Here is a 19,373-nt window from a genome sequence, read left to right as displayed (position 1 = left end):
AGGCATACCATAATGATCTTCAAGTTTTCAAAAGCCAGTCAATCAGGGCTGTTTAAACACGTGGACCAATCCATCCAAACAAAACCAGAGGAACTACATGATAATCATATTTGGTACTATGGTTATCAAGAGAGAACTGCTATGGTGGTCGAGTGGTCGTAGTGATGGACTCGCATCGCTAGAACCCTGGTTCGAACCCCACTGTCGCCATAGTGGTGGTCGGCTGAAGTTGGTTTTCTGTGGTTCCCGACTTCATTGGTCTTCTATATTTTGAAATGAAAATGGTAAATGCTAAAATGCTTGGCAAGGGGCTACTACTACTAAACCACACATATACCTTGTCCACATTCCTCTGCGGACCTTCTAATGAATTAGTACAAATTGAAATGTGTGCATACATGTTACGTGTCTAACGTGATTTGTTTCTGTGTAATGCTTGTTATGTGTTGTGGTGTCATCTGCCATAAATTTTCTGAACTATAACTGAAGTTTAATGATTGCATAATTGTACCATCGTAGGGCTGTTGCTCTGTGTGGCGAGACTTTTTACAGGGGAAATATGCTTGCATTCATGCCTTTAAAGTTGTGAATCACAGAAAACCAACTTCAGCCTACGAGTACTGTGGCAATAGTGGGTAAGGCGAGGAGCTACAGAACATCTTTGTCTGGGATGGGTCCATGTGTCTTTTACAACAGCACTGACACCAAAGTCAGTTCATGAATGATTCAAACTTTGTTGTTCATGCGAATATAGGCTGTTGCTTCTAAAGTTTCAAGAGGACCTTGGGGTTTAATAAAAATCAAAATGTTCCAAGGAAATGAAATTGGCAGTACATAGAAAAAAAAAACCTTATAACCAGAGATATGTCTACAGGGGACTTAGTAGACTATAGCCAAAAGCAGCAAATTTGGAGGGGGCAGTAAATTTTTGGAATAAGTGTCCAGAAAATTAGTAGAATGGGAGGAGGGCAATAATTTACAAAATCTGTGTAACTCAAAGGCAGTATAATAACAATAAAACCATAAATCTGGCTCTGCCCAGACAGCGGGGGAATAGGTCCAAACAAGTGACCTAGAGAGTTTGTTTACAAATGTTTACAAACAGCTAAGTTTGTAACATCAAAACACCAAACAACTAAACCAAACATGCAACTCGTCCATATTCCTCCGCTGAACTTCTAGCGAATTGGTGCATGTTGGAATGCGTGTGTATGTATAGTGAACCTTTTCGTGAAGTTTTATTTATATGTAATGCTTTTTATGTGTAGTGCTGCCATCTGCAATCAATTTTTTAAACTATGAGTTTTTCTCAACTCATAGTGAGTGTAATGAATGAATAATTGTAACATTGTACGCTTGTTGCTCTCTGCAGTGAGACGTTTTAACGGGAAGATCGGCTCACATTCGCACCTTGATGTTAGGAATCACGGAAAAAAAAACACTGAACTAAAGAGCAAGAGACCCGGAAGTGAGAGTGACCAAAAACGTGACCTAGAGAGCAAGGGACTGAGTGAGTGAGCAACCAAAGGTGCAGCCTAGAGAGTTTGCAAGCATGTGAGTGACCAAAAGATTGACTTTAAGTGTGAGACCAAATCAGTGAGAAAGTAGTGATTAACATTGAATGTGTGCAAGTATGTGCAAAACCATACTGTTTTGGTCACTCAAAGGCCACACATTGGTCTAACCGCCACAGAGAGGGCTCACAAAGATGAGATCTGGTTGAAATTTGCGAGTAAGCATGTAAATTTGCCACGTAAAAGCTCTGAGAAATCACTTGACCCAGATCCCATGATCCTGTTAACCCGGGAGAACTTGCTGTATGAGATCTTTTCCCACACCATGAAATATTTTGCTTACCACTCAAAACTAAAAAAGGTTGTAATTTCCGTTCTCGTCTTGATAATTAGTACGCTTCAAGCGACGGTAAGGATCAGCTTGTCCCATACTGTCAACACGAGTGAGAGTGTTTTTCCCATAGCGTGAGTTCTTGTGCACTAGCGAACCCAACGACTTCTCTCGGGTTGAGACTGCCTTGCTTCAGTGTTAAAACTTGCCAAAACATTCACGTCATTATCTTCACATTGTAACAGCAGGTAGCGCCACTTATACTGACCACGGAATAAAAAGATCCTTCCATCTCATTTTTAATATTTATTGACTTACACCGATTGGCGTTTGAGCACTTTAATTCATAATAGGTGTACAAAACAAGAAACAAACAACACGTTAACAAAAATCGGAAAGCTCTTGCGGTTTATTAAAAAGGCGTGGGGGAGGGGGGGGGTTATTTCACCACCCAGTTTTATTTTAAATATTGTATATATATAAGAACTACAACTGAAAGAGTTTTTTTTAAGCAGTAACACATCCGAGTAATTGAATTGGCGATCGATCAAATGGGGATTTCGCAATCATTAATGATAACAAATGGGAAAAAAAATTACTGTATTAATTAGTAGCCGTTCAGATAAATGGGTGAGACTGGAGGCCACCGAGACCCACACACAAATTCCGCTACTCTTTTAGCGGTATCGCCCAAAATCTTTTTACCTAAGAGAAGAGTGATAGGGGAAATCGGATTATTATGAGTACCCCCCAGAGTCGGATCCCCGATGGGTAATCAACGACGCGGCAAACAATTCTAAAAAAATTCATATATAAAGGCGATCCGTAAATGATAATTAGGACACGGGGATAAAGTAAACAATTACCTTCGGGGCTCCTCCGTAAATCCTTGTCACCCGCCATGTTTGATTTCGACGAACTGAAACATTGCCAAATTCAACTCACCTTTTTTTTTCCTCTTTGCAGCGCCCTCCGGTGGAGGAAGTAAAATTATTTTTCCGCTCTTCGGGTTTCTTTTTTTTTTAAATGACTTGTTTTGTTGTTTGGTATTTTCGATGACCATATGAGCCGTTTCACCCGGGACATTCCAGTATTTTTTGTCCATCCCGACTGTTTTTTTAAATAAAAATGTAACCGTTATTTTTTTATCAACGATGCCCGCATGAATTTTTTTTTCACTGAAGTCGAGGATTGAAATTATTTTAATTATTAATTATATATCACGAGCGAGTGAGAAACTTTACAAGTGAGTGAGTTAGTAACTGTATGAGTGACCAAATACGTTAGCGAGAGCGATTGAGTGACCACAGAAGTGAACCAGTGAGTGACCGAGTGAGTAAATGATTGAGCTAGCCAGTGACCGTATGAGTGACCAATTGAGTGGGTGATGAGTGACAGAGTAAGTGGATATACAGAGTGAGCGAGTAATCACATGAGTGACCGAGTGAATGGGTGGATCACAGAGTAAGTGATTAACTGTATGAGTGACCAAGTGAGTGATCATATGAGTTACTCACTCACTTGCTCATTTGTTCACCTGCTCACTCGCCTGCTCACTCATTCGTGCATTTGCTGTGTTTTTGCGCAAAAGGGATTCATACAGTTGGCCAGTGACGTTACTGGTAACGGGACCCTCAGGACCTCCAAGACACCTCAATATACTGATTGAGTTATTCAGTTTTTTACTATATTAATTTTATTATACATATTATATTTTTTCATTATATTTTGAAAAATAGATGACAGCACCAAAAATTCACACCATAAGCGGAGATAGACTTGGAAGTCTGGGGGGGGGGGCATGGTCATTATTGCTGGGGGACACGATGATGATGATGTTATTTCATATATGCTTATATACATTTGATCAGTCGACTCCACTTTGACGGCCCCCCCCCCACCCGTATCTCCGCCCATGATTCACACACAACACTATAACTATACACTATAGATACGCACTCAGACTGTAAGTTAAGCACATACGCACTATCGGCACAACTCACTCGCAGTGCCGTGTCTTAACGCATGGAACCATACGGACACGGTCCGGGGGCTCAGAAAAATTAGACATAGTTGAATTTTTCAAGAATTTTCGAGGTAGGGCCTCAGAGAAATTAACTTGGCCCGGGATCCCATGGTACTCTTATGACGGCCCTGCTCACTCGGTAAAAATTGGTCTATGGCGATAGACCATACTTGCGCTCAGTTGTAAAGATAAGAAAATATTTCACTGCGTCAAAAGAGTAGACCTACCGTAAAAGTGCGTTATAACGAAAATCTCGTTATTGCGAGTAGTTTACAAGTGATTGTCAATGGCTAATGTTGAAGATACAAAAAATATTCGCTTATATCGAGTTATTTATGAATTAAAATCAATACACATTCGTTAAAACGACAAAGGAAATTCTTGGAAAGCATGCTTTCTTTTCTACTTTCTTTATGAACTATACATACAATGGAACGGATATGAGTTACATTTTTTTAAAACCTCTTCACTTATTCATAGGTCTTTATAAACGGGGCATGTTAGTACCGTTCAATGCTGTATTGTATCTTGTTATCTATGTATAGGAGGTGGAGAAACACAAAATTTTATCTGTAGGTGTGTTAGCTCTCAGAGACCACCTATCCCTTTGGGAAAGAGCTCAAACCATTCCAAGATGGTCCCTGGGCGGTCAGCGGTCATGTCTGTCTGTAAGTGCTGTTAGTTGAGCAGGTGGTGCACGACTTCTGGTTTTGACATCTTCATTTCCCTGGAAAAACCCTCTATTCTTTCTTCCTTTCTTTTTTCTTGGAATCTATCAAATCTGGACACGGGGCAAAACCCGTTTGCCCCGTGTCCTTTTTTTCATTTTCTCTGTCGTAAGTTGTTTTTCGCTGCCAGATTTTGCGGCTTTTTTTCTCGCTGAAATTGCCCGAGTCTCCCTTCTTTTATTTTTGTAATAGATTTTTTCTTTGCTGTGGAAAGGGAAAGTTTAGCAATCGAAGAAAAAACAACTGAAGATTTCATTCAAATGTGAAAAATATAATGAAACAAAAAGGGAAATCGCGGAAAAAATCCAAACTCCCAATCGTCAACTTCTTTTTTTGCTATACAATGAACATTGTGTGCATAGGCATACGCAGAAGTTTCTCGGGGGGGGGGGGGGGGGTTACGTTTTTTCCTGCAAAATAACACTAAAATCTCGGCTTGAGGTGGAGTTGGAACCCCCCCCCCCTTTCCCCTTTGCGTACGCCAATGATTGTGTGTGCATAAATAGTTAACGCTGGATGCTTATTTTAGAAAAAGTAGTTCGAAATAAAGGGAAAAAGAAAGGTAAATTTATCTTGTTTTTTTTCTCCCATTTACTCTATATGTTTTACTTTGTTCTTGTATGTTTCTACAAAAAATAAAATTCGTTAATGACGAGAGAAGTCCGTTATAACGACAATTTTCCCTTCGATTGTGAACTGTCATTATAATGGTCTCTTACTAAATTCATGTAAATTTTCAAGTTATTCTTCTGATTTTACAGCGTTTTCAAATCGTAGCTTTAATTACAATCACCCGGTATTATAAAATAACAATTATCTTCGTCTACGATTTCAGTTAAAGTAAAAGATTATGGTGAACTTCTTTGAAAATAAGACGAAATTTAGACATTTTTACATAAAAGTCGAGACGACCAAATATTCGTGTTTGTCCCGTAAAATATGTGTCACATGGTAACCCTATATAGAAAATATATTCTTAAAATATTGTTAGTGCTGCTATCTGTATGCGATACTTCGAACCATAAAAAAGGATATTCGAAAATTTATGATCCACAATAAAATACTATAATTATAATTATTAATTATAGTTGAAGAGAAGCATAGTCGGAAATAGACTCGAAGATCTGGGGATCACGCCTCCCTGCCTCATCCCCCATATCTCCACCCCTGCCAAGAAGGCATAAATAATGGTAAGGCATCTTAGGCAGAGGCGGATTTAACGGCGCGCGCCAAGGGCCCTGACTTCTAAAAGGGCCCAAAAAAGCACAAACTGCACAATTTTTCTAATTTAGGGGGCCCAATATTTTTTTTTCACCCGGGGCCCCAACCGACTTTAATCCGGCACTGATCATAGGTGAAATAGACTTGAAAGTCTGGGGGGGGGGGGGCATGATGATGTGATGACAATTCATATATACGCAAATACATACATATCAGTCGGCTTTACCTTCGACGCTGGGGGAGGGGGTGGGGCAATTCCCCCGATGCTCCCCCCCCCCGTATCTCCACCTATGTAAGGCATTATTAGAAGGTATAGTAAATTGAGGGCAAGACAAAAAAAAAGGCATTTTCCGGTGGACAGTCGTTTTTACAATAAACCCGTACAGATGTTAAAGACATAGGCGGAGATAGACTTCAAAGGCTAGGGGGTGGGTAAGATAACGATGATGTCTCAATTCATATACTGTGTATATGTATATCAGTCGGCTCAGTCATTGACGCGGGGGCGGGGGGTATCTCCACCCATGAATAAAAACTAGTTCGTATTGACAATTCGTAAATGTTTAAAGAGATATAAATTTTTTTGGGACCGACCACAAAATAAATCGTGAAAACGTGCGGTTCTTAAAATTGAGCCTCGACTGTAAATAAATTAAACACCTAAGAATTTATCGGAAAATTGAAAACCTTTTATATAGAGCGGGGCTACGAAAGTTTATATATAGATATTCCCTCACTATAGGGTTCATGATGTTTGGTTAGTTACCCCTTGAATGTATGCTTTTTAAATTTGAGATTACTAAGTTATAAGGCCCTGCACCGATTTCTTTCCACTGTTTTTTAATATTAATGTAACATCTAAACATTGGAACCGTTCGTGCCATCTATCGACAGACTAGAAAACATCATATGGAAAATTAAACCGAATATGGAACAGCTATCGCCATCTAATATTTAAAAAAAAAAGGAAATCATATTAATGTCTAGTACCAAAGCCTCCTATATACTACTTCTAAGAAGCTTTGCTAGTACCATCCTTGAAAACTAGATGGCAATAAACTCTTCATCAAGGAAATATGTTCCACACTATGAACCTATATACGCCAAAGCCGTACACCTTTCGGGAGCAACTACAAAAAGTCAAGACCAACCATATTTACATCATTTTAATGTATACACATTGGATGGTTTTTGGATTATTTTGTTGTTGTCTGCTTTCTGGACAATCATTGAGATGTTTTTTTTTTCTCCGAGTGGCGCTTTTCAGGGAGAGTTTGCTACATCGATGGCAGCCTGAATTAGCAATATCAGACGTATAAAAATTTCAATGGCTTTGAAAAAATATACTACAGCTTGAATTTGCTGCCATCTATGACTTAGAAATAGTACTCGTTGATAGTTTTTCTTAAATGAAGCTTCGAAATTTCTGGATAGATGGCAGCAAAAGCTGCGGTATTTTGATATGGACTTAACTTGGACATGAACTTAAACTAACTATAAACTTAAACTTGGACATGACTTACCGGGGCATTATATTTCTTCGGGAAACTTGCGGAAATGGGATCTCAAAATACTGGAAAACATGGGCAATTTCCAATTGTCGCCCAAAGGTATATCAAAGATGAAAAAAACTGCTAATTAGGACAGAAATCTCTCAAATGTGAAGCTCTTAAATGAAATGAATACTCATTGAGAAATGAAGCTCTCAAATGTGAAGATGGACTTGGAAAGTCCGGAGGGTCCATTTTTAACACCCCCCCCCCCTTGTCAGCAAAAGTCAGCAAAACACTGACCTCTGAAAAATATTATTTATAAAATATTGTAGCTATAAATGTTTAATGGGATAAAAAAATATGGCTTCCGCAGAAATAGAACAATATAAAAAAAAAAGTAGTTTAGAAAAATCTTGTGTTTATAACGATTATAATTACATACAACCATGCTACATGTTGTATACAAGGTGAAAACTTTAGTCCGTTTCACCTGAAATAACTCGTAAACCGTTGGATATAGAAATATAATTTCAATTTAAAAAAATTACTTAAATCCCTTGCTCATCAAAGATATGTCATCTATTTTACTAAAGGTATACTGAGATACAAGATTTAATTTTTATATATACGGTCGCCCGTTTTGGTCCCTTCAATTTACAATTAGAACATTTTTGCTGTTGTCCAGTCTCACCTGACACCCCCCCCCCCAAAAAAAAAGTAAAAAAAATAAAAATAAATAAATTGAAAAAATCCGTTTCCAATTGCAATATTCGCTTAGATATTTGAATTCAAAAATACCTGAAAAAATGGGAGGGGGAAAAACAGCGTATGAAAAGAGCACAATGTTCTCAGATATTATTAACTGACTTCGATTATCCATGAATATAATACCCGTAGTCGTAATATACTTTACCACGCTGCGGCTCGCACTAATATGCTTTTCAACAATATAAATACTACGGGCCCACGATGCTGAAATATGTTACCTGCCGCTTTAAGAGAAATCAATAGCCTGCGCATGTTTAAGACCCGTCTAAAAATTTATTCAACACAACAGCCATCAGAGATGTCGTATATTTCCTTCTTTTTCCTCATATAATAGCATCAATCTATGTTGTTGTTTTTTCTGACTTTTTTCATTTTGTTTTTCTGATTACTTTTGCCAACCCTTCTAATCGGCCATGGAGCTCGTCAGGGCATTTCTTTGCCCTTTTCTTCGTGGTTCGACTGTACATGTTCAGTTTTTTTCTGTTATATTGTTCAATGTTCTCACCTGTATCAATAATCATGCATGTTCTATAATACACTGTAATATTTCCATGTACGGAAAAATAAATTGAAATTGAATTGAAATTGAAATAGTTTGTCTATTAGTTTATGCAGCTCTTTTCCTCGTTTTCAGCAATTTTTCGAATTCAAATATCTTAGTGAATACTGCATTCAGAAAGGTGGATTTTTTTTGTTTTTGGGCTCAGAAGTGAAAGGCACTTTCTAATTGGAAGATAGAGGACAGTAGAACGGTATGTAAAAACTTAATTGTGTATCTCGGTACATACACGGCCCTTTGGAAAATAAATGGTACATTTAAGATGAGCACGTTATTTAAATAATTTTTTTACATATTCGAAGTTCTAGCCCTGTAGACCTGCTGGAAGGACCTTTGGGTCCCTTGAGGTCCCGAAGTTTATGCTTTTTACGTTTATACGTTTGTGTCTGTAGATATGTTTGTGTTTTGGTGCATGAAAAAAACAAGTGAAAGTATGTTTCTATAGCTAATGGTTTACGAGTTATTCGAGGTGAAACAGACTCAAGTTTTCACCTTGCACAGTTTAATGTATTTTTTTAAAGCAGAAAGAAAAGGTAATTATTTTTTGTATTTGAATTTCGATTTTTTTCCCCCATTGAATGAGAATCAAGTCTTCAAGGAAAAAGATTATTTTGGTCGTGGGCGTATAATGTCAATAATGTAAAGCACTAGCGTCGAAGACATGGGTGCTGCTGGTGCTCGAACACTCAGAATAATTTGTGGCATAGGTCCGAACACCCCGAGAATAGTGGTTCAGAAATCGAAATTTCCTATTTAAAAACTAAAGACGAGCACCCAGGGCCGTCTTAAGAGCATCATGAGGCCCCCGGGAAAAGAGATTTTTTGAGTCCCGATCTGCAAAATTCTCTAAAATTTCAATTAGTTCTAATTATTGTGAGGTCCTTCTTCTCTTGGAGTCCCCGGACCGTGCCCGGGTGAGCTCATACGTGAATATGGCACTGCGAGCACCCACACGTTTGAAACACCTCCGACGCCTTGTTGCTTAGTGAAACGTCTCCGCTATTTGAGACTAGCGATTGTGTTCTGCTCATCGTGACGTATGGTACTCCACATCACAATGTGTTCGTCATGACTTTCATTGTCGTTAGCCATTGCATCTCAAAGATCTTAACCGCAAATTCCCAAAACTGATTTCAACTCGTCTTTTTTCCCATCGTGTCTGCTATCTTGGCCGTCACTAACCATCGATATACTTGAGCCTTTGACATAATATCACAAATAAAACAATAATTCAATTCTACAAACAGTGTCCTACTGTTCTACTGTTGAGTATTAGGACTCGCTTTCGTGATCAAACGAATGTTAATCATTTTATCCATCACGCAATCGCTCCGGCAAAGACGTTTTAATAAATAAATATACCGTATATACAAAAGTGGGGGGGGGGGATTACTGTATCGTGAACGGAGCCCGATCCCATGAACAATATCGAGGAAAAATTCTCACTCGAGTCTCAATGAGCTTTGTTTCGCACCGATATATCAATTATCTCGTCAAAAACAAAAAGTTGATGAGCACGAACGAGAGTCCAGATAATACGAATGATACGGTGTTTGAACTTTTGACAGATACCTTTCTGTATATAAAGAATAAGGATCTTTTTATTGAATATGTCTCGTAGCAGTGATTATATACGGTACATTTTCGAACGTACAGTTTAAATTTCCAGACATTGACATCCGTGATTCATCGTCACCCACGCTTTCGGGCAGACGGAAAGTTCAAGAATAGAAACGAATCCGAGAGTTTGCGAATCGCTCAAACGAATGGAGTGGGGAAATGTGCGGTCATGCATCTTTAGATTTCTGCCAATTTCGTTTTGATACAGTTATCAATTTCATTTTCAATTAAACAGAAATTAATATAGCTTTTAATATATCGGGCATATGGCCTGCATGCCATATTTATAAACGTGCTACATATGAGTGTGACCATTAGACCTTATTTCGTAACACATATATATATATGACCTTAAAAGTCATTCGATTTGATCTGGAATTTTTTTACTACCTGTGAGAAATTCCAGTTGTCATAAAAAACATGTAATGGGCAGTTATCGAAAGTTTCGACATCGCCATTTGCTATGAAATCCACGGATTTCCTATAATACGAAAAAGGTTACTGAGGAAGAGGTTTGTTCAACACATTAGAATTTTATCTACAAGGATTTTTATAGACCTATGCATAAGTATCACACCCTCAATCAATGTATTTGTGTAAAATCCATTTACTGTATTTATCGGTATAGTTTCTATGAGACCAGTGCTAGAAAATTTAAATTGAAATGTCAAAGAATAAAGTGTAAAAAGGGGGAGAGACGTCTGTAAATCGACCATTGTCATAAGAAATAATGAAAAGCTTAAATTTATTTGATGAAGAGTGTATATATACAGGGTGTTTTAAAAAGAATCATCCGATTAAAAAAAATCATAACTATTCAGATTTTAATCCGTTTTGATCGAATAATGTCTAGATAGAAAAAGAATTCTCGAGTTTTACGCAGCTGCCGACAGGCAGCGCTAACCCTCTTCCTTCGGCCGCCACTTCAGTGTTTGTTAAGATTGCGACTTCACAACAGAAATAATTTTGTGTTCTAAGCTTCGCGAAGTGCGAGTCCGTAACAGCTGTTCATCGTGCTGCCTGGTGTTGAACTTCCTACCGCTCAGAATATTAGGTGATGATATAAACGATTCCGAGACACGGGTTTCCTGTGTAAAGGGGAAATCCCCTGGCTGTCCCCGCATGTGAGACAAAAATGTGGAGCGCATCCGACAGTTTCGCACACAGTCCACAGAAATCTATTCATAGTGGATGCAAGCAGGCTCACAAAAGGTTAGAACGAATTTGACTACCGTATAGACATATGCCGTGCATCCCAAGGTGGACATATTGAGCAACTTCAATTTGGTTTTTAAAAGAAACTGTGATTAGAGCAATGTAATATAAAATTTATCTTAAGTGCTTATGTTCAATATTTTTCGTAAAAAACGCATTTCAAATCGGGTGATTGTTTTTGAAACACCCTGTATACTACTGCTAACAAATCCGGTTGTAATGCATAATAACAGGCTATTATACATAATCACCGACCATTTCAGAAAGTCCTTTACCGACGATTGTGTATAACCCCAGCTCGTGTTGGTATATACATTGGCGTACGCAAAGGGAGGGAGGGGGGGGGTTTCGGGGTTCTAACCCCCCCCCCCCTCCCCCCCTGAGACAAGATTATAGTGTTATGTTGCAAGAAAAAAGTAAAGAAAACCCTCAGAAGGAAAAAAATCCGAAACCCACCTCGAGAAAATTCTGCGTACGCCTATGGGTATGGAGGGTATATGATAATCGTGAATCAATTATTTAAATTTTCCGGCCATTATGCTCAAACTTCGGTCTAGGATGATGAATTGGATCGATAATGTGTGATGATATGTTTGCACAAGCTGATAAAATGGGAAGAAAGACACTATAAACAAGGTCGAGAGAGATATGAAGAAGTTTATTTTCTCTCTACAATCTTCACACTTATTTCAATTTAATTTTTATTGCGAAATATTCGCAGTGCACGTATTTGTGCATTCGGGTAAAAATGTTAAATTGTTGAAGTAATGTGATATTTCTGCATTATTTTGTGTCCACATTTATCAAACTCAACTCTATTTGGGAATTATGCATAATCGCCTGAAAAATGGTAAATGTAACGAAATTTATCAAACTTACCGAGACGATTCGTAGTTTTGCATGCGAGCAATGGTTATGCATAATTACCCTCACATTTACCGTAACATACATATACGATGAATTAAATAACAATAATTATTATTCTAAATTAATTAGCATGAAAGCATATTGATGTTATGCTTATATTAAGGTAAATATAAAATAAAGACATAGTCACCAATCGTTTCGGTAAGTTTGATAAATTTCACTGCACTTATTTTTTAATCGGCGAGTATGCATAACTACCAAACGGAACTGGAAAGTTTTGTAAACATCAGTTTTAGTTCTGAAAATGTATCAGTAATGCAGGTTAAATGACCTTGGAAGGCATTAGCGACGCTCCATTAGCATGCTAATTATGCGAAAACATCCTATTTTTCTTAGAAAAAAAACACTTTCACGTAAGAATAGGATTCAATTTTTTTATTCAAATTTCATATTCAAAATTCAATGAATCACATTCGAGAAAAAAAATTACATTTAATAGTTCATTATAATCTCTCCCGTAAGAAAATATCTCTCCAATTATTGTTTTTTCCAGCTTCACAATTTCTATTTAGAATAATTGGTTTTTTATCCCCCCCCCCCAGAGTGTTTTTTTTCACACATTGATGAGCTTCAAACGTAATTTAAAAATAGAGTATTAGTATATATCAACGACTCCCGATCTCATCTATCCCTAGTTGAAAACAACGAATCATCATCAGGAATGTACACAATGATCTCCATGGTAGGAACTCTGCACAAAAACGATTTCTTCTTAATAATGGTAAAAGTATCATCCATAGTTCATGTCCATCGAAGCATATACGGAAAGAGAAAGGAATGAAAAGGAGCTTCCCACCTTCAGTATATATGAAAAAAACGAAGTAGAGATTTTTAAGATAATCATCAACACTATCACATTCTTCCGATTGTGACTTGTTTTATTTTTTATAAACCTTCCTATAGGAAAAAAAAAGGAAGATGTTATTTGAAAGAAGATCCAAAAAGACTTCAATTGTGAATGAGATAGAGAAGAACAAAAAAATATATACAAAAGAGTCAATGCAACATTGGGTAATAAGGAATAGAATAAGAAAAGTCACCATCTCTTATCTGCCTTTATATTTCTTTACATTTTTATTTTATTTCATTTTTTTTTATATTCATTCGAAAAATAATCGGAAACTTAAGCAATGGGTTAAACAGAGCAGATTGCAGAATCACTTTTGTAGGAAATGCTAGGTGGTGTTTGATTAATCTCTTTTATTTTCTGATTTCTCCCTAACAAAGAGTCATTTCCGCTATGTAAGACGAAAATGGCACTGTGTGTGTGTGTGTGTATGGTTCAATGAGAGTTTTTCCCTCATGTACTTCATATGGGATGATTTAAGGTTTTATTTTTGGATCTGGTGCTAGATTCAATGGGAATAAGTAACCGAATATTTCAAGCCACATCAAATGCAATACAGTCGAATCCCGTTTTAACGAATACCGTTATAGCGAAAATCGTTATAACGAATACTTTTCTAATCCTCCAGATAAGTTTACATAGGAAAAATGCAAAGACCTGAAATTCCTTTATAACGAAGTGATCTATCCGGTTTCTTGTAGTTCGTTATAACGGGATTCGACTGTAGTTCCTAGAAGACCGAGAGTAAAAGTGACCATATCAGAATTAGTTATTTGGATTCGAAACTTCGAATCGAATTGTTGTGACTTTTTGATATTTAAAATTTAAGTTTAGTACAGGTATCCCTTCGCTTTACGCGGTTTCACTATAACGCGATTTTTAAACGTTGATTTTAGGAATTCCGACCGGCGAAATTCGGCTTGGAGTTTAATCCTGGAGATGGGCTTGCAAATTGAAGATATATAATAACATGGTTAAATCCTTTGACGACGAAATACGTTGGATTTGAAACTAGAATTTTTATATTTGCGAGGATATTCAGAATTCTACATAGCTTTGTTACTAAAAATTTTACAAGGGGACGAAAAATGCTGTTTGCCAGCTAAATCTTGACTGTTTCATTAAAAAGAGTTATCATACCAGACTCTTCAGGGAGGAAAACATCCACAATCACTAGAATCAGTCAGAAGTCGTGAAGAAAAAAAGTATTAGTTTAATTCATTCATGTTGCCTCAATTCTCGGGATATATTCCTTGAATTATTATAATTAAGTTTGAATAATTAATTCATTAAAAAAAACAGTTCCTTTGCTATTGCGTTCAATTTTTTCAATCCTTTTGAAGAAAACCAACAATACGACTGACAAACGATTGTTAAGTTAGAATGGTTGTAAACGATGGCTAATCAAAGAGAGGTGTTAAACGACTTTTTGCTAAAACCATTGGTGTATATAACTAGCAATGTTTACTATATGTTAATTGTTTCATAATGAGTGAATTATTTATAAACAATAATTAACAATTTCGTCACCTATTTTCACCATTTTTAGCAAGAATCGACGGTTTCACTTTCTTCAAGAACCAGATTTTCCGTATTTGTCGTGTAAATTATAACGTGATATTACTGTACTTGATCGCATTCCATTCGCTCGTTTATAACATGACAACAAAATTTCTTGAAATTTTCGATGTCGTCATAACCGAGATTGACTGTAAAGTAATATAAACATATAGATTAAAATTAATTCACATGTACAAAAAAAATCGATGAAAATTCAAGAGCATAATACAGTTAGCTCTCGTTTTAATGACCCCACCTTATAGCGACCAATCCAATACAACGACCGTTAGTATAAGTCCCGCATGTTTTCATATAACGAGTATCATTTACGTTTCCCTTTCGGTATAGCGAACCTCCCAATATAATGTCTGTTTTCGACGGGACGGGACGGGACGGGGGGGTCGTTACATCGAGTGTCTACTGTATTATCAATCAGATATTTTCCTATATTATGAATTAACCGGATGATTTAAATTGAAGCAATAAGATTTGGAATCATTAACTGATCCGTTCTGTGATCCATGGCTCCGTTTCATCGAATCTTCAGACATACTTTTTCAAAATATTCAAATATTCACTTCTTTATACACGTTATTTCTAGGGAAAATCTTTCACGTTCACTCATCTCGCTATTCAATTTCTCTAGAGCTTTTAGAGTGAAGTAAAATAACTTATTTTTAGATCATTTCAAAGAAAAACGCATTAAATTTGAAAATGGGGGAGGGGGGGGGGAATAAAGGGAAAGAGCATTTTTGCAAGTAGAAATTTTTACAGCATTAAAAGGAATTAATGGCTAATAAATGAAAAGAAGAAGAGTTCAAGAGTTTTTAGGTTCCTCATCTAAAAAAAGCACAACCGTGTTTCAGAAAAGGTCACAAAAAGTTCAATCGAATTAAGTCCGTTGTTACAAAGAGATTAACGTGTTTTTTTTTATCGATATATTTTCATTTTTTACTCCCTGTTTGTTTAATGGCGAGTGTGTCTTTTTTAAACACGTTCAAGAAGGTCTTTTAATTTAGTTCATTCCTGATTCATAGCATTAAATATTCACACTTTTTTTCCGCATTATGTTGCGTCATTTTCTCCCCTTAATTCCAATTGTTTCTTATAATGAACAACGAAGATTATACTCACTCTAATGAACTTTGATGATGTGCTTTCCAGAGAACAATGATGATAGTGGAAAAAGAGAAAACTGAATATCGCAGAAAATAGAAGCAGTAGGAAAATTGCGAATCTGAAGCTTAATGAGTTTCGAATTTTTCTACTTTTAGATTTCGGGATGTTCTTCGTGTGAATAGAGGTGCAACAACGAGACTGACTTGAAAATAACTTCGAGGGAAGAGAATTCAGTTTTAATGAGAAAATACATATTAATGAGCCAGGTTACTACGCAGATGTAATAAAAAGCGATAAAAGCATTTTTCTTTAGTCTGTCTTCGAGAAGAATGATGTTCGGTTTTTTAGGGGCACGACAACTCCCTCTCCCCAAGAGCATGACAGCAAATGATAATTAATTAATAACTATAATAATGATGCTAATTAACTACAATGATTTCCGGTGAATAAGCCACTGCACCCAAAACTAAAAAAAAAATTGGTCATTGAAGCTCGTACCTTATATACTGTACAGGCATCTTTTCTCCCAATCCTCAATACAGATTTTAGGAATGCTTAAAAAACTTTAAAAAATTAGGATTTTTATCAAAATGACGGAGGAAAGTAGAATAAAAATTACTGTCCAGCAAAAGATACGGGTTGCTTGGTCCCTTTATAAATTATACACTGGGATATTCCGGAAAACGGATGGGAGAACACGGGTAGTAAAAATCGAATAAAAGGGAAGCCATCGCAGATGATTAAAGGGGGGGGGGGGGCATATAGACTTGTGAAAAGCACAAATGAATGTAGCGATGCATTTTAGTGAATTATGGGTGAGGAAAATGCGAAGCGCTCTGCTCAAGTCAAAAAAAAAAAAAAAAACAGGTGGTCCAAAGGGGCATAGCAAAAAAAAAAAGTTCAAGTAACAATACTTCAAAGAATTCACGTCTGCACATAAAATGAGTGGCGTGGTAACTAATTTAGTAACATGCACTGCATCTATTTGTTTTTAGTTTTATGCACAGGGTGTCCCACAAATTCGTAAATAGATTAAAAATTTATTAAAATTTAAAAATTGGTATATTTGAGTGCGATTTGCAAAGTTATTCCAGAGCGAAGGGGGGATATTTTTTTGGTACAAACGAAAAAAAATATTAGTTCAAATTTTGTCAATAGATGGTACTGCACGAAAGCAATTCACTGGAAATATGCATATCAGAGTCCTATGAAATGAAGAAATGATCTATTGAGCTCATTTCTTGATTTTCCTGTCACAAGAGCGCAGACATAAGGTTTTCATTGTGAGGTTGACATTGGTGGATGAAATGCTGTATTGGGTGAAGTTGTTTTATTTCAGCTGCGAATCATCCGCCGAAGCTTTACGAATGTTCCACACACACAGAAGAAATTTAAGAAAGGTTCAGATCCAACTTTCTGTGATTTATTTTCAGCACCTTCTATCGAAAAAAATTTGAACTATTTTTTTCCCCCGAACCAAACCCCCCCCCCCCCCTCGTGAGAGTAACACTTTCGCACAAACCGCATTCAAATATACCAACTCCTTCATCAATCTTTATGGATTTTTAAACTATTTATGAATTTGTAGAGCACCCCGCATATGCCCCGTCTCTAATACCTGTTTCTTCAAAATAAGCTATTACCTAAAATTCAGTTGCGGAAGCTAGGCATAACGAAAAGCTTTTCTGTCATTTCAAAATTGAATATTCAGTAACGTATTCAATCGCATTAATATCATGATGCTAAATATAATAAGCTGTATAGGAGTTTTCTGCATTCAAATTGTATAATTCATTTGAAATATTTAAAAATTTCAGTAATACACCACCCGTTCATTATATCGGCGAAATCGAGTGCATCCACTCATCAATTTTGAAGTCCTCTGTTGCCATATTCATTTTCATTTAATCACTACAAGAAATAATGCATTTATGACACGGGACAACATGAAAAAAAGTACGTGTCTATTCGATTGACCAAATTCAGGAAACATGCATGCACATGTTTACGGGGATGTATGTATCCGGTAAACAGAAGTCGTCATCAACGGGACTTCCGACTTTCTTTTGGTTTGTTCTGTTTTATTAGCCTTTCATTATATAATACCTTGAACAGTGGTAATGGAAGAATAAACCTCAATAGCCATAATAAAAGAGTGAAAGTTGAGTGGAAGGAGAGGGAGGTAAAAGAATTTGTGTCCTATTCATTTCCAAAATGGATAAAACAATGTTGGAAATTGCGACACGGATTGTCCTCTCTGCCCATTTGATGTGGACCCAATTTTCTTTTCTACTCAGTGTAATATATTTCCCCCTCTCTCAGCTTCATTTTTTGCCCTGTAATAATTGACTTTCCCTTTGTTCTTCTCGTTGGTTTGTTGGTATCTTTGTGGTTGATCTTAGATGGTAGTGTCAAATTGTGGCAAACTCTCTCTCTCTCTTTCTTTCTTTCTCTCTCATCCGATCAAGTCGCTTTCTTGCTTGAAATCATCTTGGCCATTGTGTCATAGTGCACGAGAAACAGAGAGAGAGAGAAAAAAAAGTCCTTGTATATGCTAGAAAACTAGATCCTTCAGTACGCTGATCAATGAGGTTCAGAAACAGGAAGAGGCTATTATGCTGTCAGTAAACAAAATTCCATGTTCATGTTTTGGGATAAATATCAGAGATTATGTTCAGTTTACACTTAACAATATAATTCGGTTTCCTGAACAAAAACCTTGCCGTAAGAATTTTCATATTTAGCTACTGCAGTGGAACCTCTCGGTAATGGGCACCTATGGGGCCAAAAATTTTGTCCGCTAATGGGGAGGTACGATATACAGTAGAGCCTCGTTTATACGACTTTGACATTTATGCGACGATTGTCTTCGTTCGGAATCGGTTCCTATTAAAATGCATAGGTTTCTGAGGTTTCTGTAAAAGTGATACACCGGTGATTGTGCATAATCACCAATCGTCTGGACAAAAAAGTTTGATTAAATTTCACTGCATTTAACACTTTTACCGGCGATTATGCGTAATTCCCAAATGAAGTTGGAAGTCTCATATAATACAGTACACGTATATGAAAAAATTTATGACCTTTCTTCTCTTTATTAAACCAATTAATTATTTTTACCCGTACATGGTATGTGCACTACACATATATTGCAATAAAAATTAAATTTAAATAAGTGTGAGGAAGATAAAAACATTCATAACAACACAGGGGCCGTTCAAGTATTACGTAAGCAAATTTTTAGCCATTTTTGACCCCCCTTGTCAGCAAAATTTCATCATCAGCTCTGCCCCTCTGAATCCTAACTCATATTTTCATAAAGGGTGGTTGATGACTTAAGCATTATCCAAACCCCCTCCCCCGTCATCGATGATGACGTAATACTTGAACGGCCCCCTAATAAGTCTTGTAATGTTGGCTTTCTTCCCACGCTATCGACAAAGAA

At 36.8% G+C, this 19,373-nt stretch overlaps 1 protein-coding gene across 5 annotated transcripts in view; it reads right to left on the bottom strand.

Annotated features, from left to right (window-relative positions):
- LOC149076405 (uncharacterized) overlaps nucleotides 1-2,800 on the bottom strand; it is a 71,713-nt gene extending 68,913 nt beyond the window's left edge. For 4 of the 5 annotated variants that reach the window (XM_089243947.1, XM_089243955.1, XM_089243957.1 and 1 more), the window contains exon 1: nucleotides 2,712-2,796. In XM_089243947.1, coding sequence (XP_089100073.1) covers nucleotides 2,712-2,748 — 37 coding nt within the window. In that variant the 5' untranslated portion in view covers nucleotides 2,749-2,796. Of the gene's footprint in view, nucleotides 1-2,711 lie in introns of all 5 variants that reach the window. The other variant, XM_089243954.1, reaches the window with a different exon arrangement.
- Nucleotides 2,801-19,373: the final 16,573 nt, after the last annotated feature.

Source organism: Pholcus phalangioides, unplaced genomic scaffold, assembly GCF_987345545.1.
Source record: "Pholcus phalangioides strain wild (caught in Gottingen) unplaced genomic scaffold, Ppha-v1.0 ptg000015l_1, whole genome shotgun sequence".
Lineage (NCBI taxonomy): Eukaryota > Metazoa > Arthropoda > Arachnida > Araneae > Pholcidae > Pholcus > Pholcus phalangioides.
Note: the sequence above shows the minus strand (reverse complement) of the source record. Positions and strands in the feature narration are given on the sequence as shown.